The sequence below is a fragment of the Sclerotinia sclerotiorum genome, genomic scaffold (assembly GCF_000146945.2).
Source record: "Sclerotinia sclerotiorum 1980 UF-70 scaffold_20 genomic scaffold, whole genome shotgun sequence".
Lineage (NCBI taxonomy): Eukaryota > Fungi > Ascomycota > Leotiomycetes > Helotiales > Sclerotiniaceae > Sclerotinia > Sclerotinia sclerotiorum.
In genome coordinates, this window is record NW_001820816.1 from 558,864 (window position 1) to 585,586 (window position 26,723).

Consider the following 26,723-nt stretch of genomic DNA (forward strand, 5'->3'; position numbering starts at 1 on the left):
ATCATGAACGCACAGATTCTGCCATTATTTTCTCAAGTTCATTCGGCGCACTGTACCCTCTTGCACCTTTAGATTTTCATATTGAATGTATCTCCATCTTAGGAAAGCTATATGCTATCTAGGAAACGCGACGCGAATGAAGAAGGCACGAGGCTGGCATAAATTTACTTGACGCTCGGGCCACAAGGCTACTGCAGCATGTATGCACCTACTATGTATATCCATGTTCTCCCCGCCATTTCGAAAAAGAATTCAAAAGACATTCTTCATTGTCACCACAAGTGCTCAGCCCCTGTTTTTGCTATAAGCACCCAACTGTCGACGCCTCAATCTCAAAGACTCTAAGTTATGAGACCCATTAGTGTCTCAAGCTGTCTAGAGCTACCTAGTTGATTGTGCTGTGCCTCGAGGTATGTGGTTGACTATCTCGGGCGGGTATTAGCCGTCTTCGGCTACATCAGACGTCTGAGATTTACCTCGAGAAATAGGCCCAGATGATCCCCATCCTCTTTCATTTTTTGCTCTGGAATCTTACCAAGACTTCATATTAGCAGGCTCCATCAAGTATGGGGTCGGTGATCAAATAATGGATGCCAACATCAATCAGGCAGAACTATATCCGTCACGAGCTCACTGGGAGCACTGCTTGATTGATTCTCGGCGAGCGTCCGGGGAGCGTCCGGTGAGCCTGTCTTTTGTTTTGTGAAGTTCTTATGGAGCCAATTGCTCACCAGACGTAAATGCATCCGTACTAGTGTACTGTCTCGTCTCTAAAGATTGCCTTACGCTCCGGATGGTTGTGATAGCGGGAAAGATTGTTTCTATTTTCATTCACCAAACGAACTGTACTTTGGCAATGCCCTTTCAGTGGCAGAATTATCGCGAGTTTGAAAGATTGGATGTTATGAGGTCTAATTTAAGATGCAGAGAATCATGAATTTCAGTCTGGGGGCAAGTATTAATCGATTTCCCAAGTATTTTATCATACACAAGTGGCCCATTTTCATTCGGCGTGAAAACCGAGTCCTCCCAGCTCGTTTCTCACCAGTGCGGTGGTGCACTTCAGCTTCAACGTCGAAACACAAGCACAGTGTTTACGATAAGCGCTTACAACTCTCATCTATTCTATGGTTCTGTGATCAGAATACTTGTAGCTTAGCTTGCAAGTCAATTCTACAGTGTTGAATATTTTTTCGCGCTTTTTCGCTACTAGGGTCATGCAGCAGATCACCAAAATTGCGGGGGTCATTCGTTTCAGCGCTCCGCAGTCAGGGCACAGTATCGTACGTATGGCTCCAGTTGGGATATAAATAGTTCCACTCGTCAAATAATGATAAATAAAACTCTCTCCACACCTGCAACATGAACCTCTCACCACGTTTTTGATCTGTTGCACCATATACATAGGCCTTACAACTCGTGATTGGAGATAAACCCACACCAAGAGTTCGGTAACGCGCTTTGGAAATGGCTTTCGTCAGTTCATCTCAGCCCTTCATTGCTCGCTTACTGCATTTCGAAAAATTTATCACATATCTGCTATTGTGCTCCTAAAGCCTTGGATAACCTTTGGTTACACATATTGGCATTGCAAACTTTATAAACTGTCATCATAAGAACAAGTAAAAGTTAAGATTCGATGAAAGGTGCGTCATTTTCTCGCCACGATTTGAACATCAAAATTAAGTGCACCATGAATTGCCGGCCATAATTCCTTCTTCGTATGCTGAATTCATCAAATCACAATAACGTGACCCTCACTCGACGACCACATCACTGTTCTGAAAAAAAAAAGAGAGGAAATGTTTTTAATATCGAAGATTCGATTCAGAAAATTTAAAGAACTTGCTAAAAACACGTGCTACTCTCTGACGAAGAAAGCAAAACAAATACTTGTTTCTATATTTGTTACTTATATAATAACTACAAGTTATCGCGAGAAGACCAAATTTTCTCACCATGAGAATCGAAAACAAAATGGAAGGCTAAAGATTTCAAAAGATCCACCCTCCCGGAAAATACAATCGCGCCAAATTGAGATTAGACACCAGAATCAGTCTTGAAATAAGGTGCTTGAGATGGATACCACGCATTCCATTTATTGCAGGTATTCGTCAAGGCTGGCGAGATGGGATTTACAGCATTGATTTGGTTTTGAGATTCCAGGAATTGCACAGCAAGACCTTCGCTTACGTGCCATGCCTGGTTTGTATGTTAGTAGGACGTTTTGAAAAGATTCATGGATAGGGAAAAATGGGAAGACTTACAATATGACAATGCATCAACCAAGCACCAGGGTTATCAGTTTGGAACGCTAGAACAATCCACCCTCCGGCGGGCAACATGGCAACATCTCTTCTGCTTGGATTGTTGTAATCAAGTTTTGGTCCATCGACGGAGTTGTTGTAATTTCCAACTCCCGTGCCGAGAATATAGAAATCATGACCGTGTAAATGCATTGGATGAGGAACGTTAATGGAAACTGGTTGTCCAGCAACTGATCCGGGTACTTCTTGAATAATCCAATAATACCATTGATTAGCATTGTTCAAAGAGATGAGATTCTCGGAAGCAGGCCAGGAATTGTTGCCATCGAGGACATATTGGAGAATGGGTTTCTTCCAGTCGACATCAAGGGCTGTGAGATTGATACCCCATGTGACGATTGGTCCGCTGGTGGTAACGCCAATATCTATGGCCACGTTGAGTGTGTCGACATTACCACTCAGGGGTCCGCTGGGCACAAAACTATCCCAGAATGGAATGATTCCTGTTTCGTCGGTACATCTTTGAGTATAGGGTGTGGCGGTAGACGATGGAGTGGTGCTTGCAGCTCCTGAATAAGTGAAAATACTCTTAATATTTCCATTGTTATTATTTATCCCGCAGCCGTTTTGGACTTCAGCTCGGAACCAATAGCTTCCAACTGTCTGATTGGCATGGAACACAACGTCATATCTTTGACCAATTCCGATGAAGATCCAATTTGTGGTGTATGGCTCAATAGGAACAAAATCAGATGTAATTACAGTGAATGCATGATTGTCCAATGATACCATGAAATGATTGTCGACTGAAGTGTTGATAAGACGAAGACGGTACTTTTTACCTGAGGTGATGGTGTTTGTGGTATACTTCCCACCAGTTTGACCAGCAGGTGCCACCATACTACCATTAATAAGTCCATTGTCCCCTGGTGGTGGTCCAGCTTGTGAATGCGCTACTCTTTCGCCGAGTGCAAATACCGGCGTATAGTACCAATCTTGAATCATGTAGGCTCCAAGATCAACGTCATAGTTAACAGGAGCCGGACCATTAATCACAATAGGACCAATCAACCCATCGCCATATTGAGCAGAGAAATGGCTGTGATACCAGCTCGTGCCGAATTGGGTTGCTTGGAAGGTGTATGTCTTTGTGTCGCCCGGAGCGAGAGGACATTCGGTGATTCCTGGTACACCATCTTCGGTGCATGTGTGGTATTGACGAATGCCGTGCCAGTGGATACCAGTACCATTATCCGGCATAGAATTTTTCAAGGTAACTTGAATCATATCACCCCACTCAAAGTTTGTCAGAAAATCGTACACATTACGGGAGGAATCGCGAGAGTCTTACATCAGCATAGAGGGTTGGTCCGGGGAAATGGCCATTGATCAAGATGCAGTTTTGGCGGGTGACTCCATCTGGCGCGCAAGTCGAATTTGTCACTTCCCAATTATACTTTCGGGTAACACCAGTGTTAGGATTCTTGGTGTCAAAATCGGTTGCAATACTGAAACCATTTCCCCAACAAGCTCTGGTGAAGGGTGAATTTGTACAAGCAGGATCGGCAACCAAACTAGAGATAGCAGAAGAGGAACTTGAGCTTAAGGTAGCCGTGGAGACGACAGAGGTCGAGGACCCCGAAGAAGTTGTCGAAGCCTTGGAAGATGACGAGCCGACTGATGATGACTTTGAAGTTGAAGAACTTGTGGATGACGCTTTTGAAGATGTGCTTGCCTTGCTGGTGGAAGACGTTGTTTGGCGTTTCACTAGACCATCACGTTCATTTATTGGTGCTGGGAGGATCGCTGCAGTAGCAACGGAAGACAAAAGTAGAATATTCAAGAACTTCATCTTGAGCAAGTTAGAGAAAGAAACCTAATACAATTGATCTGAAGAGAGTAATATCTAGCGCAATCAAGTGAGACTTAATGTATTTATCTTGCCAGATTGCCACCCGGATATTTGTCACCGGTGTTAGGTGACTCTTCTAGATTTCCATGTTGATGCACACGAGATCATGGTGCCGTCCCTCACGCGAGGTGAGGCTCGACTGACAAGCAGGTGGAGCAGCCATCACAATGCAACCTTACCGCGCTATCAGACGGCTCTGTAAATCAGAAACTTCGTGGCTTGCATGCATCTCAGAATAGGATATCCAATGACCAACAATATTGTAGTTTGAGCTGAAAACAGTCCAAGTCCGGTTGTCTGATTTGTTGACCAATATCAAGGTTCCAGCGCCGGGTCGCTTGAAGAGTGTGTCCACTTTACATGATGCCAATTTCCAGAAATCAAAGTGTCAAGACTTATGCATGCTTTGTGATATTGCTAGTTGAATCAGGCACGGCAGCATGGTGCATATGCTGTCAGCCCTCGGACAAAACTGTGGTTGCTTTGGTGGCACGCCAAGATACACCCCTCTCCCACATCTGAGATTCTTCGGGAAAAGTTGTTAACAATAGCAACAATTACATCCCACACTATTTATTGGCATGCGTATGCTTTAAGGTCCCGAAGATACCGTGCATGATGATTCCCAATATAATAAATGATCTTGTGCTGAAACTATGTTTTCAATATGCGAGGCTGAGATGTTCAGGTGAGATCCTTCTTCGTGGAATAGATGAATTGGCTCGCTTGGCTTTGACCACGGTGGTCTTTAGCAGCCGACGAGGTTTCTCCTGTTGTACAACTCAAGATCAATGTTTGTACTCATAGAGAGGTCTTGCAAGTACGAATGTCGTGGGTATTTTTGCTTACTCAGACCCGCAGCAAGCCCTGTAAATCATTGAATAATTGGTACAATTCACGGGTCTTTTAGCGTAGATTTAGCCTGTGGGTACCCGTATCTTGGCTAAAACTAGGCCTAAAGGGTCCATCAATCACAATCCTTCAACGCCAAATGACATTTAACTCCATAATCCGGATCTAGCCAGGAAAAATATACGAAATCTATAATCACCGAAAAGTGTCTAAACAATCCGATTTGACAATAGTACAATAAATCTATTATTCCCACTACCCTCTATAATCTGTAGCCTATCTTTGTCTCAGACTTAGTGTGCCATAGCAGCGGTTCGTTTATATATCGGCTTGAGTCTTCAGCCTTCTAATGCACGTGTCTACCATGCATCGATATCAGAGCTCCGCTTCTTCCAACCTTGAATATTTCTTATTCCGATTATGTTTGTTGAGCCACAAGCCGCGATGTTCTAGAAGGAACTGAATTTGGGGCTCAGCATTGGACGAAATATATTTACCGGCGGCTCATACTTCAGCACCGACAGTTGAAGTTCCCAAGCAATGCTGGGCCGCGGCATGGACGTGTCGGAGTTCATAGTGCTATTTCGGGATTTTAGATATCAAGAAGTCATAGATACATGGTTTGCCTACCCCAGCATCCAATACCGAGAACACAACAGCTGCAAAGATGATCATTGTGGCTTTTCTTTTGCATCAAGAACGGAGATACGTACCTGGCAATCTTACATAACTGTACAGTAGCTTTGAAGTATCGTGCCAGTCACTCTCAGCGCATACATCATCCTTCGTATTGATCCTTCCTTTTGTTGCAATCCAAAAGTCTCTCCACACTCATCACTCCACTCTTTACGCCTGACAAGGAGTATTCGTGACTCTAAGCCAATGAGGGTTCTTTTCAAGAAAGGATGGCTCGGTTTGTTATGCCGCATATGGGGCTTGTTTCTTGGCATCTAGTGTAACTTAGAAGCTGGAAACATTCCGTTTTGACTGCTAAATCATGACTTTTGTTATGCTGTCAGATGAAATCTGTCAATATTTTAGATGGCGTTGGACAATCTTGTGAGAATTGCGCGTGTCTACGCTTTTACCCGTGTAGCTGCGGTATCGTTCTTTTTTTGGACAGGCTCGGCGACATCAGCGGGATAGCTCATAGTCACCTTATCCAGCTCGCAGTAGGAACCCCAGATATCAAAGTTCCTATATTGACCTCACAGAACCCAATTGTAGCTCAACTTCATCAGTTTCATCATTCACCATCATTTTTGTTTTCATCATGTTGTCTCCAGTTGTTCGCATCTCCTATACATTCGTTTTATTGACTTATGTCTTTTCCTACGTTAAAGCAGACTGTTCATCATACGGCATTGATTTTCAGAATGGAGCTAGTTATTTCATCAATAGCGGAGATACTTCCAACTTCACCTCCGTCACGCAGTTTACGGGATGTACTGGCACAGCCGATGTAATTCTTGTTGCCCCTGATGAGGATTCCTGGTTGTGTAGCGACATAAACACTCAGCCTGACAATACAAATATGCTTTCAACATGGTAGGTATCGTTCGCAAATCTTCGATCTTCAAAACCTTACTAATCTTTGTCAGTCCTCTCTCGAAAAGCGAGATGTATAGTGGTAGTTGGACTATCGTTATTTTGGGTAATAATGGAAATTCATCATCTTTCGCTGCCCAAAGAACATTTGAACTTGTACTTGGCCCTCAAGCTACAGTCACATATATCCCAACAGGTAGGTGATTCCAGGTGTTTGCATACCAAGCCTTCACATTTTGACATTTCTTAGTAAATATCACGAGTGTGGTAACACCATCAACAACTTTACCCACGACCATTACTGAAGTTGACTCAACCACGCTTCCCGCTGTTACAATTACCGAGCCTTCAGCCACCGCCAAAAACACAGTGACAATTACACCTAAACGAGTCACAACGACCAAGATCACCACATCCACGCGGACTTTTACTTCTAGAAAATACACCTTTCCTATCGTTACCGTCACCAAGACAGCATCTTGTAAAGTTCCCATCAAGCCAACCGCAAGAGATCCATTCGCAAATGAACATTTCCTTGCTCTTGCCCAAAGTATCAAATCCAATCTTGCCTATAGACGTACTGCTGGACCAGCACCAATACCTGCTGCCATCACCTCAGCTCCAAGAGCCAATTTCAACAACCGCGACGTTCCAGTTGACATTGCTAGTGTTCTTGGACGTCGTGCTGTTGGACGTCTTCTCGAGAAAAAGCTCAAGAAGCGTGCTCCGGATGTGCCAACTTTGACAATCATTGATACAAACACAGCTGACTGGGAGACTTCCACTATTACCACCACTACTGATACCACAACTTTCTATAGCACAGGTAAGATACATATCCTCAAGATTTGTCTAGTATATGTTGGCACTTACTAACGGATTTCACCTATTTAGCCACTACAACCACATCTACCACTATGTAAGAGAAAACACCCCTCTCAAAATATCTAAATCTAACAAAACTATAGTACTCCATCACCAGTGACAGTTCGTAGCGGAGTAACCACGGCAACTATAACAGCGCCAACACCTACAAAAACAAAAATCATCCCGACTTTCACGATCACAGTGGTCACATCGACAATTACTTACAAGTATGCGTATGTTTCATTGCGTGAACTCTAATACTTGAGAATCATCCCATTTTAAAAACAATTTTGCTAACAAATCTTCCATCTAGTGTCACGATTACAAAGACTGCAACACCTTCTTCAGTAATTGCATCCTGTACCTCGAAGGGTGGTGTAATCATTTGATTTCCTGCATGATATTGATGCACTTTTTCTTTCCAACATCATCTATCAGATTTTCCTACATTTTTTCCTACTCTATTCTCATTTTCCGCTTCTGGAGTTCCGCATCTGAAATTACAGGGTTGCCAGCTGATTTGACAAGCACATTTCGCTATCGATAGAGGTATATTTTGGTCATTGTACTAGGCGGGCTGGGCAGTTCGTCATTTTGCTTTTAGTCTTACTCTCGGAGTTATTACTATACATCATCAATGAAATTGAATCAAGTGTTGAAGAGTTCCCTCGTGTTCAACGTTCGAGAAGTAGTATTCGGGTAAAGGTTCCCGTATATGTATGTAATCTTATAATTGCATCTCGCATATTCTATGCAAAGCATTTACCCGCATATCATACCGGACTCCCGAGGGAGAAGTATCCGCAGGTATTGCATGTAACCTTATGACCTCATGATATTTCCTATTCTGTGTGTGGCAGCTTCAATACCGGCATAGACCAAGAATTCCAGAAGCGACTGCAGGTGTTATTTCTCAACATTTCTCACAGGCTTTAATGTATGGTTATTGGCCCCTAGAAATTTATAAAATTCTGGAAACAGGATATTAGTCTACAAGTAAACACCAATCGCATCACACATAAATTTCCCTGCAAAAATATTTCGATCGCATCGCGACGCCACGAAGCTTAACCATATATATGCTTGAATATCCCATACAGTATATGCACCTAGAATATGTACCAAGAATATGCACTTAGAACATCCAAGTAGCAGCGCTATTCTACACCTTCCAGTACGGCAAAAACCCTACTTTCCCCACCGAGATCCGAATCCTCCCATGCATCTAGCGGGACATCTCGCTCGGAAAATGGGCCTGTTGCTCAAAAGCCGAGACTACCATAAGCTTAACTTTACTTGAGTACCAGTAAATGGTCAGTCTTACGGCCCTCGAGATTTAAAGTCATCTGCTCTCGCGTATCAATTTTTCAATATCAAAAACTGCCGAGATGCGAGTACCGAAACGTATGAACATGATCATGATTATCACCATTAAATCCATAAAACCGCGTCCCCAAAATAGAAAGCTGTAACTAAAGTGCTCTTACTGTTACATACGTACTTATACTAATATCTCTTCCCATGGATCGTGCAGAATTCGAATGCAAGCCCATATCCACGCCTTTGGTTCCAGCTTGGCGCTTCTACTTGTTCTTCTGCTTCTGCACTCTTTCTATTATCCCGCTGTGGCTTTGGCTTTCGGGTTTTCGCTTTTGCCTGTTTGCCGACCGAGATACAAGAGTAGGTTAATTCTGACTTGTAAGATTGTAAGTTATGTGTATCCGAGTGAGAAGATATGAGTAAGCACTTTATCTCACTCATACAGGTATATATACATGTATGTATATATGTGCTGTTACAATCTTCTCATCTGGCCTCACTCCACAATATTTATATAAGGTTACACAATTACGAAAGAAAACGAGCAATCAGCAATCAATATCAATATCCACTAATCATCATGAGATTACAATGTACATCCATCTAACCCCTTTGTCTCTGTCCAAAAAAAAAACTACCACAAAACCACAAAAGCCCAATAAAAGCAACCACAGAAAATGCCCTCGGAGCTCTTAGTCCGAACACCAAGTCGTACATAGAACATATGTACCTACAAAAATAACCTTACAATACAGTACTCAATACCTAAGTATAATACGTATATCAGAACTCCAATCTGACATCGCCAGTCCAAGTCCAAGCCGCAACACCATGTTTCATTTTGACTCACATAGGGTACCCAGCTCGAGCTCGTGATAAAACCAGAAATAAATGAGAAATAAATCAGATCAAATCAAGAACATATGCCTACCGGATGTCAAGAAAATAAATAGAGCTAAGCTGCTGAATTCGAAATGCCGAGTCTAGTAAGTTTGCGAAGCCTAAGCTTGTAGCTAATCTTGTAAATTCTCTTGAATCCATATCTAGATCTGACACTTGCGCGATTATTCGATTATTTCCCTCACTTCTGTTTTGTTATACAAGCTGCGTTCTATGTATGTATACGGGCTGTGCAGACATATATACGTATTATTTACCATAATGTAATATAGGTAGGTACGTTGAGAGGACTTGCAATATACATTTGTGGAAATGGAAATGGAATTACTAGGTAGGTACCTAGGTAAGCATTCGGTAATAAGCTTAAATAAATAGATTTGATCCTGTGAGTGCACTTTGAAGAAGAAGTAGAATTAAGGTTACACGTATCACATCACGGTCAGCAAGCAAAGCATAGCCATCAGCATCGGGAACTATGCATTCCACATACCGATAGTATATATTTCTGGGGTGGAACAAACAATATGAGACATAGTGAGATCAATATAAATAATATATAAATAATATAAAGTCTTACAATACTACATAAAGCAAACAGGAACCGGATTTCCCCAGTCCAATTACCTAGTAGTATTCATGTATTGATTTCGCTCGGTTTTTTTTTCTTGGTTTCACGCGAGGTACAGTAGTACTAGATGGATGGGTGCATGGTTGTATAAATTGAATGTATTCGAATTGATTTATTTATTTTATTTTATATTTGATTACATTTAATACCTCAATATATAAGACCTAATATATATAATCGAGTCAAATATAATATATTGATTAATATATATATCGGGTTAAATATTATATTTTTGTCAAATATATATTACATCGGACTTCACAAGCACCGTATCACCTGACCATCATATCACGTGATGGGCACATAGGATCTAGGGGAGTTAGAAGTTCAGATTCTAAATTTATTAAATTCAAAAAATCTATTAAAGTATGAAGATTTATATAAATAAAATAAGGTTTTTTATTATAAAACTTTATAATCAAAATCAAATATTTAATATAATTTTTTTATTGATTATAAATTATTAATATTGTTATTATTTATTAAAATCTTTCTTTAATATTGTTGCGACGGTTATCATCAAACGCCGCGTCACATGACTAACTTAGGGTAACATGACCTTAAGTCACGCTACGGACCGCTGAGGAGCGCTGGCGGTCCTGACTAGCCATAGGCACGAAGGTCTATATAATCAAGATGGATTTCCTTTGTATAGAGCTTCGTGCTCAAGATCAATCATTTAGTATATCCTACTATTAGTTACGAATTGCATTTCATTATTGTCATTACTTAAGTCTGTCACACTCAAGAATACTGGGTAAAGTATCTTGTATTAGAAAATACTAAGCTAAGGAGAAAAGAAGAAGGAAAACAAGAGTAGAGAGTTTTCCTATGATTAAATACAAACGGGGCATGCCACGTGACCCGGAGGTGTGAGGCGTCACAAAGTCCCTGCTTGACGCCTAGTTATAAACCACCTCGAGAGCCTAGAGCACTTCCACGTGATCTAGACGGCAAACCTCGTAACATATTTTTAGTATTTTTAGTATTTTTAGTATTTTTAGTATTTTTAGTATTTTTAGTATTTTTAGTATTTTTAGTATTTTTAGTATTTTTAGTATTTTGAGTATTTTTAGTATTTGTTAAAAGGAATGACCTCACACAGGGAATAGTGGGAAGCTGATAGGGCAGAACTGAGGTAATATTGGTCTAGTAGGTTAATCTCACTTCTAAGTTCTACGGAAGTGCGAAGCTCTCTTACAGAGAGCTTCTCAATCTAGTCCTAATAGGACTAGTGCCCTGTGCACGTGCTACGCAGGAACCATTCACTTTAACAGTATTTTTAGTATTTTGAATATTTTGAATATTTTGAATATTTTTAGAAATATATTTAAATATATTAATCTAATTTAAACATACTTCAATATATATCAAAATTTAATTTACTATTTTTACTGTTGTTACTCTTTTTACTCTTTTAGAAAATCAACCTGAATACACTTTTAATCTAGATATATATATATCTAATATAATTTTATATTATATTACAAATATATATATATATCTCAAATCTTACATTACCTAAATATTAACTACCTATAAATATACTAATCAAATAAACACATCTTTAACACCAATAAAACCAATACAATACATCTAATCTTACAATATCAACAACCTTCTAGTAATTATTATCAACCTAAAGTCGCAGAAACATACAATATGCAATATAAATATTTGGTTTTTTCTCATAAGACTTACAAATACAAATCGGGTCTATAAATACTGAATGAGTGGATAAGGTTAATCTAAGCTACCTAATTAACTCTAGAGAGAGATCCGAAGAGCGATGGATGAATATGCGCTCGCGTTGGGAATTCAATAGTTTCTTTCTTGTATTACATGTGCTTATATTATATGTATAAATGTATGCTTTAAGTTGTGAGTCTCTTTCTTCAATGCATATCATATTGTTACGACATAGTACTCGTACAGGGTCGTAACGAAAACCAAGTTCGGGTTTGCCCAAAAAAAAATCAAAAATCGATAGATTGATGTAACCTTAATACGTTACATGTATCTGCTTACAAGCCTCCCAAAGCACGCAAAGCATCTCTAAAAACAGCACACCGTTTATCCAATTTCTCTGCATTTACACTTCCAATTCCATTCACGTTGAATACTGCAACATCATTCTCACCTGCATTGACATTTAATTTAGTCCAGCCCGGACCGAATTGAGGATTTTTCGCAAAATCAGCCCATGATTTTTGCATCAACGCACTTAGGCTTATCTCCGCACGAGTGGAGTTTGCCGGTAAATTACCGAAAACGAATGGGATTTCCGAGGAGTGGTAGGCGCCAAGACCGGGGAGTGGTTGGATGTTGGCGAACGTTGCATTGAAGTAGTAGCGGTAGGTAGGGTAGCCAGCGGCGGAACTTGAATTGGCGACAATGCCGCTAGGCTGTTACACGGGGGTCAGTTAAAGATGTTTTTCAAAAGAAAAGATGAAAGTTCTCTGGTTGAGGAAAACAGGAAACTTACGCATTGAAATATCATGTCGGTGTAAATTTTTGCCACAACATCAGCAGGTGTGTTCAATCCATCTTCACCAACAGGATATGTCGCAAAAACTTCAGATTGAAGGCTTTTGTTGCCTGGGATAAGCGATGGCAAAGCTGCTGTGATGTTATTTTTTCCATATACGAAAGGTGTGCCCTCTTGAGCATTGGTGCCGATAAGTACCGGCACATTAGCAATTAGATGGTTTGCTCTCCTAACTTGCGGATTTGAAACACGGGTTACATTATCGACAACCGGTTGAAACGATAATGCTGCATGTTCAATGTACGATTTTATGACAAGGGCATCTACAGCACGTAGGCAAGCAAGTGCGCTACTGGTATTGGAGCAGCCGAGACCAGAGGCGAGAGCATTCCAGGATAGAGGACCGGAGACAGTGCCAAGTCCTGGTCTAGCCGTAAGGGTTCGAATGCTGTCTTGCCCAGATTCCATAATTGCTGCTCGGAATGGTGGAAAGGTGGGGTGACTGGTGACGAGAGCGTCTACAGATAGTGCGCCCGCAGATTCTCCGAATATGGTTACCTTGAGAGGATCACCACCAAATGCCAGAATATTGTTTTTGATCCAAGCTAGTGCTAGTCTTTGATCTAGAAGTCCTAGATTTTGATCTACGTTTGGTAATTCGGGGGAGTTTGGGAAGCCGAAAACTGAGCTTGGTCAGACATTAAATTAAAGACTAAGAGTTACGATCATATAATTACCATTAGTTCGGTAGTTGAAAGTCACAACAACCACGTTCTGCTTCCCAGCTAGATTGCTACCATCATAGTATACAGACGATGCTGAGCCAAATTGCAAAGCACCACCGTATATCCAGACCATCACGGGTAGTAGCGAAGCAGGAGTCGTTCCAGATGGAGTATATACATTGAGATATAAGCAATCTTCACTTTCTGATGCAGGAGGGGGATTGTTAAAGAGCTCCATAGTGAAAGCGCGAGCAGTATCCGGATCTACGGAAAGTCAGTTAGGCTTTGGGCACAGAGAAAGTCGATGTGTCATACAGTTGAACTGCTGGATGCATGATGCTTTAAGCTGCGTTGCATTGTATGGATTGCTTGTGAACAATCCTGATTTGACCGGTGGACTGAAACGCTGAGGTGGTCTAGCAAAAGGTATGCCGAGGAACTTAGACACAGGCAAAGCAACTTCTGGAACAGAAATGGAGGTACCACTGACAACCCCTTGAGAAATAATGGCGACGGGACTGAGAGCCGCAACGGAGCAGATTAGGCTCAATAGAAGGCTAATGGGAACCATCGTGATCCGTCGCCTAATCTCTTCTGTCAAAATACCGGCGAAAGAAGTCGTTCAGGATGAAGGTTTTGACAATTTTATAATCTTGAAATTGGAAATGGCAAATTTATACTCTTTCATGATTTTGAAAGTGGCGACACGGCACAGTAGCAGCATTCGTTCCCGTCGACTTAGCATTCGCGTTATTTACAGTTTTTGTAAGCCCCACGGGAGCTTACCCCAATCGAAACTATGGGGTAATTAGCGTTGAAGAATTCGCCAATCAGGATTGCTCAATCTAGTCAGATTCCCGAGGCATTTTTCTGTGGCGAAATCAACTTTAAATGAGATGAAGACACGGCCATGGCGTGGAAAAGGGCTGACTGAACTCCTAACAAAAGTCTATCGTGGTCAAATGGCAGACCTTACTCTATCGTTGTGTGATGGGTGGCATGGTAAGTTAAGGAGGAATTCTTTTTTTGGGTATATTGGGGAAAGTCTCCAAAATCACTGAAGAGGGCGGGATTAGATTTGTTGGAGGTGTTAACGAATGACAAAGGGGTGCGAGGAAGATGTGAACCTTTCGCTCTTCGGACTGTTCAGACGGGCCGTGTTTCTTCAGACAAGGATCTAGCACGTGGCCCTCAAGGTTGATGATGTGCCTTCAATCCGCAGGTCCTTACGCGTCATGAGTAGGCGAGAAGTAACATTAAAACCTGGACGACTAACTTCATTGCAATGATGACATCTCTAGCGGAGAAATGTATCGCATCAATACCCTCTTAGAGATAAGTCTCCGTCTGGGGTAGGATGACTAATTCGAATTGGGCAGGAATTGCTTCAAAAAGCTTGAATTGGGCGCCTAGCGCCTGGTTTGTAAGAAAGAGGAATCTGACGCAGAAATTAGTAAGAATGTCTCATTTACATGTAAACTAGGCCTTAAAAATATCAAGCCCCAAATGCATAGCTTCCTAGCAGGGCATATATTCTCCACGGATCCTTCTCACTTCTTTCCTCGAGGATTTGGGCAACAACTTCAGCGTTTCGAATACCAAAATGGCTGCCGATGTACCGCAACTTTTCAATAGCCCATTTCCATAGTCTAGGATCCGAGCCTCTAACAGATCCAGCGACATATAGGGGAAATATAAGTGTATAGCAAGCCAATTTATGTGAAGATGTATGCGACGTACAAGAATTTTGCGAGGGGACAGCTGGTTCTAGTAACTCTATTTGCCCGATAGATTTTACCGCACCCATACAGTCAACATACTGTGGAACAGAGGCAAAAATTTCGGACGCAATCTCATTTCCTTTGAGAACAAGCTCGAGGCGCTCCATCTCACTGCTGGAATTGCGATTAAGGAAGTTAATCACTAGAATACGGGAAATTCCCACAACATTCCATGTATGAGTTGAATACCTATCAGGGTATGCATAGTACATATTACCATACACCATCCTCGATGGCTGACTCTCAAAGCCTCGTTTTATAGCCGCGTCGCGTTTAGAGAACGTCTTAAGTATACAATCCATTTCTCTTGCTTCTTGAAGAGAACTTTTTCTAGCACCTTTTTCGACTCGAAAATCGTTCTGCAAAGTAACATATCGTGCCATGATCTCGGATAAATGCCATTTAGGATCTTCTGTAACTTCGTCGGAGAAACTCGCCTCCAAGTATTCCCGGAGGCGGAAAAAGCTATTAGGAAGAGGCACGCCCGCTGCGAGTGAGCTGATGAGCAGATTTGTGTTTAATCGTGTGAAAGCACGCATTATAGTCCTGGATGTCATAGTACGATTTTCACAACTTTCGGCTATAGCAAGAGCTCCACGTAAATGGCTAGTCCATGCTTTATCTGAAAGATTCTGAGTTGTCGAGAGCTTTTCGAACAAATCTAGAAGTAGTGACGAGAAGAGTGTTGTCATCTTTTGGAAAATTTCTGGCGACTCGAGCACTTTACCCATCAGTCCAAGAGCGGCTGTATATCGTTCCAAAGCAAGCAAACGTGCTTTTTCGGAACCCATTTGATGTGAAAGATATGCTAAACTGGCAGCATCAATTGTCAACTGTAAATGCACTGGTGCTTTGCTCGACTGATGGTATGGTTTAAGGAAATCCCAAGCTCCCAAACCATTAATTTGACCGGCAAGAATATAATGATCGAAGAATAATTTCCTGGCCTGAACATCGAGTGCTATTGGAAGATAACGTGGTTCATCGACAGTTCTTACTATCACTATTAGCGGCTGTCGTCCATTTCCTGCTTCATTGGCGCTCCTGCGCATGGCGCTGGCTTTTCGATGTAAATTACTGGTTTCATCTTTGAAACGCAGTTGTTCAGTGTTCCTATATCCAGTACAGATAACACCAGCTCTGGTGCATGAACCACAAGTCACAGGTGCAAGATCACACTGTAATACACGTTATTCTTGATGTGAAGCAAAAAGGGGCGGCTTGATACTACCTTGAGCCTACGGAATCTGCATCTTTCGCAAGCCTTCGATGGCTTTCCACGAAAGGACATGATGATAAACGAGTACCAATTTTAATACGACAGGGTAGTCCTATCGACTTAAGCGGCGAAGGCTTGGAGATTTTCGGTACCGAGAGAGTGGTGAAGAGAAGTCAGCTACTCGATGGAAGGTGTGTACGTGTACAAAGAGTGAATGTCAGTTCGGTGCTCTTTTCGTCCGTAGTCATATGATGTAGGAGGGCGAGTTTAGAAAGAGTAGCATTAATAAGGCGGTCCAGGTGGATCAAACAGCCGATTGATTGGTTTTGAGTCGGTGAAAGGAAGTGTTCTAGGAAACCGAATGTCCTGGTGTCTTGCTGGCTATAGTACCGGTATAAGAATCATTTGTAATACATTTAGATCTTCATTCAACATTGGACATCGAACTCGGTGTAAGGGACAATTTTTTTTCCGGAGGATAAAGTCATCGGCCGTTTGAGAGAGCCAACTATTAGTCAGACGCCAATACTTTCATGTTGCAGAGAATTATGCAGCATTGACGCTAGAGAAAGCTTCTTGAACCTCTTTTATTTTTAGGTTCTTGTTACCTTATTACCTTAGTACTCTCCTACTTTCTTCTGGTACGTGCATCCGATGCATCGTCTTTGAGTTATTTTGTGGGTTGTCGCCGCACGAGTAATATTACGAGAAATCTTAGTCACTTACCCACTTATATTCAGAAGCTTTTCCTCTTCTGGGATACATTTCGACGCTAGCGTCTCGACCAATAGAAACCATCAGAAGTGTAAGTTGTAAACACACCCTCACTCCATCGTCTTCAAAGACGGATTATCGGGATGAACTTATTTCCATTAAGTCCAAGAGAAATGCGTTGGAGGTATTCAGTGTTTCTTCAATCTGAAGTCCGACCCATGGTAATCGGAGAATAGTAGACAATTAAGTCCTTCAAAGTCCTTCAAAGTCCATCATGATTGATATAAAGGTCCCCAAAGACCTCACTTCATCACAACATCTCAACAACAGTTAATAAACACATCATTACCATTCTATCAAACCATTTTCACACTTTCACACTTCTTTCCAATCCATCAAAATGCCTTTCCCATACAAACACGTCCTTCTAGTCGGAGCCAGCTCCGGAATCGGTCTTGCAATGGCCGAACGTCTCATTCAAGAGTGCAAAGTCACCGTCGTTGGTCGTCGCAAGGCGCTTCTCGACGAGTTTGTAGCCAAGCATGGCAGCAACGCCCAAGCGGTCACTTTCGATCTCGCTGAACTTGACAAAGCTCCACAATTTGCTGCCGATATCGTAAAGGCCAATCCTGACATCGATTGCATCTTCCTCAATGCAGCGTTCCAACAATTCGAGGATTGGAACAAGCCTGAAACTGTTGATATCACAGGATTCAGAGCGACAATAGATGTTAATTTCATCAGTTTTGCGATATTAACCAAGGCCTTCCTTCCATATCTTACGGCGAAAAAGGAGAAGACGAGTATCATATAGTTTGTCACCCCCCTTTACTCTCATTGTTACATTGAATATCGTTAAAAAGTCCTTAGCACAACTTCCAACCTCGCAATTGTCCCCGCCGTAATTATGACATCTTACTCTGCTTCCAAAGCAGCTCTCAACGCATTCATCCTCTGCTTGCGAAACGACCTTGGCAATTCTAATGTCAATATTGTCGAGGTGTTGCCTCCTCTTGTTCAGAGTGAGTTTTCTCTCCCGTCTCCCGTTTTCCATCATTCATCTCTCATCTCCCAAATCTCACCTAATTCATCCTCCCCTCCACTTCCAATTCTCCTCTCCAATTCTCCTCTCCAATTCCCCTCTCCCATCCTCCCCTCCAAAACTAACATCCACCCAGCCGCAATCCACGGCTTTGTTGGCCCCGACGGTAAACCATTGGGCATGCCTCTCGACGAATTCACAGAGAAAGCATACGCCGGTCTATGCAGCGGCGAAGACAGCGTATACGTCGGAGATGAGCAAACCGGTGAACCTATCTTGAATGTTATGACTGCGAGACGAGCAATCTTTGAAACGATGTCGACGTCAATCAAGAACATGTAACTTGAAACGAGAAGTTTGGGGCTGCAGGGGTTGAAGGCAGAATTGGCTTAGATGGTGAAGAAAGGGAAGTTTTAGGTGATTGGTGCACAGTTAGCGGGTTTAGTTTTGAGTGCTAGAATTTGATTTTATGGTACAAAATTTATGTCCATTGCATGAGTTCAGTGAATTCTTAACAATTATCTTTTCTTTTGTACAGTGATGAATAAGTGAGATGCAGCATACAATAAAATTAGAAAAGTCTTCGGTTAAATCTAGTAGTACTCCCTACTTTCAGACCACCCCCCTTTAGACCACTCTTTTACACCAAAAATCATCATTTTTACCTATTAATAATTTTACAACGAACTGATATTTAAATTTTTAACATCATTATCACAATTTTGATATTCCTAAATCAACTAAGCTCATTTCGAAGTATAGGTAAGATCTTACTTTATCGACTTCGGAATCCGGAACATATTTACTCGGTAAACACGAAAACGCCATGCCATTCAACAAACACATCTATATCCCTACATCCACAAAGTCCCTAGCGACACGCAAAAATAAACTAAAGTTCGAACCAATCCCATCCCTAGCTCCAGCCCCATCCCCATCCCAAAACCAAGCAACAAAGCAACCCTTACAAACCACTCAAAACCTCCTCCACCACCGCCCCAAGCATCCTCAACCCATAAGCCTTCGCGACACCCCCCCACCCCTCCACCCTCCTCCTCACAATCACACGATCCACACTCTCCCCCCACTCCCCCCCACACCCACACCCCTGCCTCAAATCATTAACCTTAAGACCCGCACACCTCTTACATTTTAAATCCTGAGCGACCCACTCCGCCAGGATGCTCATAACCTCCGCAATAATCCTCTCCTCTATACCCAAATGCTCAAACTCTGAATTACAAAACGCACATTTCCAAGTCCAGCTTCCCTCGCTATTCGGAAGTAAATCCTCGTCGCGACAGAAATCCATATCGCGCGACGTGGTACAGGAGTCGCAGACGACGCTGTAGAGTTTAGCTGAGATGGAAGGATTTTGAAATTTGGCGGCGTGGGAAAATTCCCGGATTTCAAACATTTCGAGGAGTTCTTTGCGGAGGAGGCGCGCTTCGAGTGTGATGTTTTTGTCGAGGGATAGAACTTGCATGAGACTTTTCACAAGTTCTAGGGCGGGGTTTGTGGGTTTGAGGTGGGAACCGGGAAGGATGGGGAATTTGTAATCTTCGGCGAGTTCGGGATGGAGCATTTCGTCTTTTTGTCGGCGGATGATACCAGCGATTTGTTTCTTCAGGGGCTTTTCGAAACTCTTCCCAAGTATAACCTTATCTTCCTTGTCCTCGCCTAGATTTCGGACTGGAAGTTGCGTGGCTCGAGGTGTAGAATCAATGCCGAGACGAGGTTTCTTAAGACCGTGCATTATATCGATAAATTCTAGAACCCAATCGTTGAAGATTTGTTGTAATTTCTCAGGGAGGAAATTACTCAGTTGCCAATGCATAATGTTATCCAACTTTTGGTTTTCGGCTTCAACGACTTCCGAGCAACCCTTGCCACCATAATTGAATTCGTCGTACCAAACCAGATAATCCCAATACTCTTTGATTTCAAGGTCAAGAAAATGGAATAGTGGTTTTGCTTTGATAGACTTGAGGATATATTGACTATATGCATATGCGTTTCCAACTTCGGCTTTGGTTGTTTGTAATAGCAGTCGATTTGAGTTGGCAAATACAACATGAGATCCGACACGTCTGAAATCGGTCATGAGCTGCTGAAATGCTTTTCGAGACATCATCTGGACATAATAATTTAACGATCGGTCGTATAGGAATGAGTCTGGATTTTCAACCCAGCGTACAAGATGCTGGACCATGATATCTGCCATGCTACTACCTTTGCAGGCTTCAGTCCACCAAGCCTTCACCATCTCTCGCAGAACTGTAACACCGGCAGTAGCAAAGGCATTCTCAGCATAGAGAACATTAGTACCATCGCTGGGTGCATCATCAGATGGTGCAGCAGGATTGAAAGATATCGAGTCGCTGCCCTCAAGCTCATTGATCAAAGATGAAGTTAGGATAGTATTGATAGCCAAGTTCCTGACATCGAGCTCAATACAAACAGAAGGATAAGTACCAGGGTTATTGACGGATGGCATTTGCACAGTATCAAGACCCCCGAGTACATCATCGAGTTCATACCCGGCATGATCTGGCTTGGGACCAGCAGACCACCACAAAACAACATTATTCTTTTGCAATCTTCTTGCATAGGCCACATCGATCAAAAATCGAGGATCATCTCTTTCGAGATTACAAAGTGGTACATCCCCATATCTTGCAAGCTCAGTTAGATGAACAACCCATTCCCCGAGACTCAAGTAGTGGTTTACCAAACGCTTTGCAATAACGGATTGCCAATTGAGAGGAGGAAGCTTGCTATCCTGAATGTCGGACTTCAGAGGAAGTATTGGCAAATCTCCAAGAATAGGTACATCATGCACCAGTAAGCTTCTTTGCGGAGATTGTACGACAAGCATGAGTGGCTTCGATTCATCATTCTTCATTTTCTTTACCAAGTCACCAACCTCCAGTAACGTTTTCCTCCTTGTTGTGACCTGGCTGATTTTAAACTGGATCTTTTCTTGATAACCAAAACAATTTTGCCACACTCCTCCATTGGCATCTTGATGACGTTTGGCGATACAATCCGCGTATGTTTTCGAAATATTGGGCAAGTCCTGCTCAGCAACCTTAGTCTTCTGAAGGATGACAACATGTGCCTGCTCCTTCGAAGTCGAGAATAGTGCAAATATTTGTCTATCTCCAGCAATAACATGATAGAGGTAGAGGTATGCCATTGGTGAATGAGAGAGATATGGATTCTTTGGCGAAGCGCGACGAAGTCCAGATAGATCGAAACCTTGCTCAAGACCTTTTCCGAGAACTCCAGGCTGAGTCTCATCAAATGTACACAAACTGCCTAGTTGAAGTACTGCACGGATATTAAGTGGAACTTGTTTTTCATAAACACCTTCCACACTAGGGTGGTTGAAAAGTAAAGATATCTTCTGTGCTTCGTTGACATATACGTCTTCAGACATTGTGAGTTTGAACAAATGAACAGATGGATGTCCGTTCGGCAGCGTATGGCTAACCTTCTCAGCTTCACAGCCATCAATTTCAATATCTGGCAATTCCCTGCCTTTCAAATTGAGGAACACTGTTCTCGGAACCTTAACTTTCAATGTATGTACCTTCGAGTCAATAAGGACGAACGCAAGAACAACACCCGGACTTTCAGTGCCTCTCAATTGTAAGACTTGCCACGTGCTCTTGAACAACTGTTCAGCTTGATTCTGGAAAGTCGTCGCAATATTGCTTTGAGCCCCACGATTTTCACCAAAGAGATGTCGACGACGTATCCTCGCCTGTTTCTGGATCTTCCATTTCTGTTTTTGGTACTCTAAAAATCCTTCATAATCTTCACTCGGTGACGGCATTTTCTCGGGAAGCGCGGCAAAGGGATTTATAGATACTGCTACCGCAGGTTCAGGAGATTTCCTCTTCATGGGCTTCTGCGACGCCGCATTGAGCTGTGAACCTAGTGTCTTCGGCTTCAAAAGTTGTGTTCCAAAATCCTCCATATCGGCCATTCTTGGGTCCTGCAAGTTTGATATGTCTTCAAGAGGTGTCTTGGCAAACATATCAGTCATTTTCTTTTGCTTCATCTTATCATCCTTGATTCGAATTCTTCTTTGTAGCCAATCTGGATGTGCTACTCTCGGCACGGGATTTGAACATTTCTGAAGAGCCGCAGGGATGGTAATTAGCTTCTGGATGACGGAACCAAGACGTTCAGAATAATAATCCCAATCCAAAAGAGCTCTCGGATCCATATCTGTCGGATCCTCCTTCAACCATTTGCGCAAAAAGTGTCGCTTTACCGATATATCCGATGAGAAGATAGCAACCGGAACAGCTCGTTCTGTCACCGGTGCATGTCTTGGTTTGGCGCATATGATATACTTGCAATTCAAACCCTTATCTTTCACCATTTGTTCTCCCAAGAACTCGGCCAAACGCTTTGCAGTAGTAATGGAAGTTGATTTTTGTGAGCCATATTCCTCTAAACTCTTCGACATACTTCTGTTTTCGCAAATGAGATCGATAAGTTCCGCATCGGCGAGAGTTTTCCCTTTAGAGTCGAGGACATCAAGCCATTGATTCGCAACTTTCGCCACTGCTTGATACGTCTCTTCAAGAGTTGTACCCTCTAAGAAGAATTTGAAGATTTGCTGTTGGAAAATCTTAATGAGTTTCAACTCTCCTCTTCGCTTCACCTCGAAACCTTTCAATTCCGCCAGACTACCATCGTCGTTGAACACAGCATAACGTTTCTTCAAATTCTTGTCTTCTTCCTTGGAAGTAGGCAAGATCATAGCACGATAAGGACCGTCGACTTCGAAGAAAATGGAATTATCGCTATGCGTTTCGTACTTGAAAGTTTTCGGATCAGTGAGAGTTTGGTATTGATGATTCGTGAATTTGTCGTGGACAAGATGATTCAACATGACGCAAGGGTACGAGATGGCGAGTTTCTTGCCGCTCTTCATTTTGAAGGCATAATTCTCTGGAAAAGTGGCTGGAAGCATACACCAAATACCATCTGTATCCAGTTCTAGAGGACGTCCAATTCGTTCAACTAGCTGTCGAGCCATTTGAATAATGTGAGCTCCAGTCAAACACGTGACACCAGCCATCTCCATAGAGTACCATCGCGAACCTTTTCTCATCACATAACCGTAAAAGGAGTTCAGAATGACCTTGTGAGCCAACTGTAGAGAGTCGAACAAAACAATCATTTTCTTCGCATCTTCGACCTCAGCTGCCGGGGCACCTGCTGATTTGAGAGCATCAGTCTTGCCTTTCCAGACTTTCTGTTTGCCCTTGTAATCATATCGACGATCTCTGAAGTCCTTCACAGTATCGATGTAAAAGGGATTTTCTCGTTGACAAATGATTGCTTCTCGTTCAATCGTGGTCTGGTCGTGAATCTTGTGATAGATCTTTTGACTGTACGTTTGCAAGCGCTTCCGAATCAGCCCAGCTTGCTCTTCATATGAAAGATCCTGGAAAGTCCTGCTTGGTTGGTTAGGATATTTTCCTGGAAATCGTTCATTCTCAAGCGAATGCCTGATCATAAGATATTCGTCCCTCTTCGCCGGAAGATATTCGCCTCTCCATGCCCAAGGCATTCTCCGATCACATGTTTTACCAGGCCGATTGAAATCGCATGCCGCGCAATCAGATTCTTGAATCATAGAATCTGGTTGCAGTCGGTTTGTCGTCATAATGTTCGGATACATGGAAGCGACATCCAAATGATAAATCAGGGGTTTCTCGCTTCGATTTGCGGTTTTCTTAAGACTAGTTAGACGGTCTGTGATTTGTTGCTTAACTTCCTCGTAATTGTCGATATCATCCAGCGATTTCTTCTCTTCTACCGTGATACTGAATTTTAGTGCAGCATCCAAGTCCTCAAGAAGTTCATCGATAGCGGTTGTATCAACCGCAAAATTAACTGGTATATCAGCCCTAAAAACACCTGCCTCAATACTTTCGACATGTCCACCGACATAGGTTTCTGATTCTAGTAAATGACCTTCCCAGAATGATTCTTTTGGTGATACATGCTTATTAGGCAGAACAATTTCTTTTTGGTAAGCCTGTACCATGAGTAACATCTCGCAAAGGGTTCCTGTCCCTTTTCGCAAAACTGCATCTGGTCCTAGAGGAATAATAGTACATAAAGAGAAAATGAAGGGATGTACATATTTCATGTACAAATAGTATGTTGCTACAGCATCGGAGACGGAATATTCTGCGAGTGTCTGAGGTTTCTCGCTGGCATATCTCAACATCAATTCCGGATCAATTTCATCGGGATCGTAACCGAGCTTTGCTGTTGTTACAGCTTTCAGACCTCGACTTCCTTGAGGCAGGTAACTATCACGGTTGACCCAATGGAAACAATCCATGTGTGCACTATAGTCACATATGTACTGATCCTCGCTTTGACTCCTGCGCCATCCAATCTCCCGGTACATATCGATACCATTAACACTTGCTCGCGCGTCCACAAAAGGCCAATCGAAGAAATCACCGTTATATGTGGCTATTACTGTAGGTCGTGCCTCCTTAATATGGAGGAAGAAACGTTCGATAACAGCCTTCTCGTCTGGTTCATTAAAAATCATAAAAGGTCCATCGTATTCAGGTTTTGGTGTATATTCGAAATCCTCGATGTCTTCAGAAACGATCTCTCGGTTCGTGATCAAAAATCCTTGCCCATCTATCATGTATGATATCATCATAATCTGATCGATTGTCGCATCTGGAAATTTGAGAGGGAGCTTCGTCGTTTCAATATCGTATGCCATAACTACTGGATCGGCTCTTGCTAAACGGTCTTCGAGACATTTTAATTTTGTCGTGCCGTGTTTTGCCTCCACCGAATACCATTTTCCCGTCCTTATATCTGCGTTTCGTCAGTTCGACTACTAATGAGCTGCATACTCTCCATTACCTTGATCTATCATTACCCGTACATGGTACGGTACATCCCATTCCCTAATATCTACAATAAAATCACTACCCTCTGCAACAGAAACATTAAGTCGTTTATCATCATCTCGTGAGTCGTCAAAAAGGTCGAATCCAGCATTTGCACTATTTCTAGGTTAGTCTTCTCCTTGAAATCTTCCAATACTTTCAAAAACTACCTGGCAACCTCCGCATAAGTATCCATCGCATTCATATTCTTTTTATTCTTCTCCGCCACCGGCATAATATCCTTCCTAGCCGCCAACAGATCCGACACATTCCTAAACCTGCACTCAAAGAAAGTCCTTCTGTAGCCCAGTAAATGATTTGGCATTGACAAATCCTCTTTTTCCACTCTTTTTATACTCTTCACAACTCCACCACCGGGAGCCCTTTTCAGCCATTCCTCAGCCTCTGGCTCATATCCCCACTTAACCGCAACCAGAAAATAAGGTTCATATTCGACTGTCGCTTTGAAAGTTCCTCCATCATCCTCAATAAAGTAGCAATCGACTCCAGCTCGACCTTCCAAATGTTTCTCATCCTCAATTGTTGTAGCTTTTATATTAACCAACCATCCAATTTTCTTCTTGCCAGATTCATGCCGCGGAAACCCCATAGCTTCATCTACTGAATGACCGAGTTTAACAGCCTCCAACTTTTCCTCCAGAGATGTACCCTCGTTTCGGCCGGACGACTTTTCGAAGGTTTTTGCTTTTCGAGGTCCATGATATGCTTGTTTTCCTCCACGGCGAAAGCCATGCTGTGGTTTTCGTGGTGGCATTATTGTTGTGAATATGAAATGCCACAATGGCGAAGAGAAAGGGATGAGGTATGTTCAAGGTTGTTTACTTCTAAAGAGGGGAATCGACAAATCTAGTGAAAGAATTGTTAATAATTAAGGAAAGTCTTTAGTTTATTCAAACTTGATTGAGAAATAGAGGTTAATTGGCATGGGTGGTATGAAATTGAGGTGTTGACTATTTTTTGGCGGGCGATGCATAAATTGGGTAACGCGTCTGGTCGCGAAAAATATACATAGCGCGTTAGGGTCGTGTAAAGTTCAATTCAGCCTTATGTATAGTGTCTTTTTAGGACAATTTTTGACATATGCGTGATTTTTAAGATTTAAAGTATGAATTTGAATACTAAAGCATGAATTTGAATACTAAAGCATGAATTTGAATACTAAAGCATGAATTTGAATACTAAAGCATGAATTTGAATACTAATGCGTGAATTTAAATACTAATGAATAAATTCAGATACTTATAGTGACCTTTTAGGACAGTCTTAATACATACATTACTTTTAAGGTTTAAATCGCATCTTTATAATAATCTACAAACGAACATACTATCTATAACTTAAATATAAAATAAAACATAACGCTATATTATCGGTAAAACCGCGCAAACGCCACACCTACGGTACCCAACAACCCCCCACCCCGTCGATATCAACACCCCAAGCTCAGCGCACCCCTCCATCCCGCACACCACCAGAAACCAAAACT

At 42.2% G+C, this 26,723-nt stretch overlaps 7 protein-coding genes across 7 annotated transcripts; 3 read left to right on the forward strand and 4 right to left on the reverse strand.

Annotated features, from left to right (window-relative positions):
- Positions 1–2,040: 2,040 nt before the first annotated feature.
- On the reverse strand, positions 2,041–4,119 carry SS1G_11927 (hypothetical protein; the record flags this gene model as incomplete). Its single annotated transcript, XM_001586848.1, has 3 exons — positions 2,041–2,202; positions 2,268–3,563; positions 3,619–4,119. 3 exons carry the CDS (start codon positions 4,117–4,119, stop codon positions 2,041–2,043), a joined length of 1,959 nt encoding a protein of 652 aa, XP_001586898.1.
- A 423-nt stretch (positions 4,120–4,542) lies between these two features.
- On the forward strand, positions 4,543–4,701 carry SS1G_11928 (predicted protein; the record flags this gene model as incomplete). Its single annotated transcript, XM_001586849.1, has 1 exon — positions 4,543–4,701. The coding sequence occupies one exon, from the start codon at positions 4,543–4,545 to the stop codon at positions 4,699–4,701; it is 159 nt and encodes a 52-aa protein (XP_001586899.1).
- Positions 4,702–6,304: 1,603 nt separating this feature from the next.
- Positions 6,305–7,835, forward strand: SS1G_11929 (predicted protein; the record flags this gene model as incomplete). The annotated part of the gene is made up of 5 exons (XM_001586850.1): positions 6,305–6,579; positions 6,633–6,775; positions 6,830–7,405; positions 7,474–7,498; positions 7,760–7,835. 5 exons carry the CDS (start codon positions 6,305–6,307, stop codon positions 7,833–7,835), a joined length of 1,095 nt encoding a protein of 364 aa, XP_001586900.1.
- Positions 7,836–12,318: 4,483 nt separating this feature from the next.
- Positions 12,319–14,078, reverse strand: SS1G_11930 (hypothetical protein; the record flags this gene model as incomplete). Its single annotated transcript, XM_001586851.1, has 4 exons — positions 12,319–12,699; positions 12,780–13,465; positions 13,520–13,771; positions 13,823–14,078. The coding sequence occupies 4 exons, from the start codon at positions 14,076–14,078 to the stop codon at positions 12,319–12,321; spliced, it is 1,575 nt and encodes a 524-aa protein (XP_001586901.1).
- Positions 14,079–15,002: 924 nt separating this feature from the next.
- On the reverse strand, positions 15,003–16,579 carry SS1G_11931 (predicted protein; the record flags this gene model as incomplete). Its single annotated transcript, XM_001586852.1, has 2 exons — positions 15,003–16,285; positions 16,531–16,579. 2 exons carry the CDS (start codon positions 16,577–16,579, stop codon positions 15,003–15,005), a joined length of 1,332 nt encoding a protein of 443 aa, XP_001586902.1.
- Positions 16,580–17,621: 1,042 nt separating this feature from the next.
- Positions 17,622–18,605, forward strand: SS1G_11932 (hypothetical protein; the record flags this gene model as incomplete). The annotated part of the gene is made up of 3 exons (XM_001586853.1): positions 17,622–18,034; positions 18,092–18,243; positions 18,400–18,605. The coding sequence occupies 3 exons, from the start codon at positions 17,622–17,624 to the stop codon at positions 18,603–18,605; spliced, it is 771 nt and encodes a 256-aa protein (XP_001586903.1).
- A 285-nt stretch (positions 18,606–18,890) lies between these two features.
- On the reverse strand, positions 18,891–25,991 carry SS1G_11933 (hypothetical protein; the record flags this gene model as incomplete). The annotated part of the gene is made up of 4 exons (XM_001586854.1): positions 18,891–18,928; positions 19,413–25,142; positions 25,191–25,333; positions 25,387–25,991. The coding sequence occupies 4 exons, from the start codon at positions 25,989–25,991 to the stop codon at positions 18,891–18,893; spliced, it is 6,516 nt and encodes a 2,171-aa protein (XP_001586904.1).
- Positions 25,992–26,723: the final 732 nt, after the last annotated feature.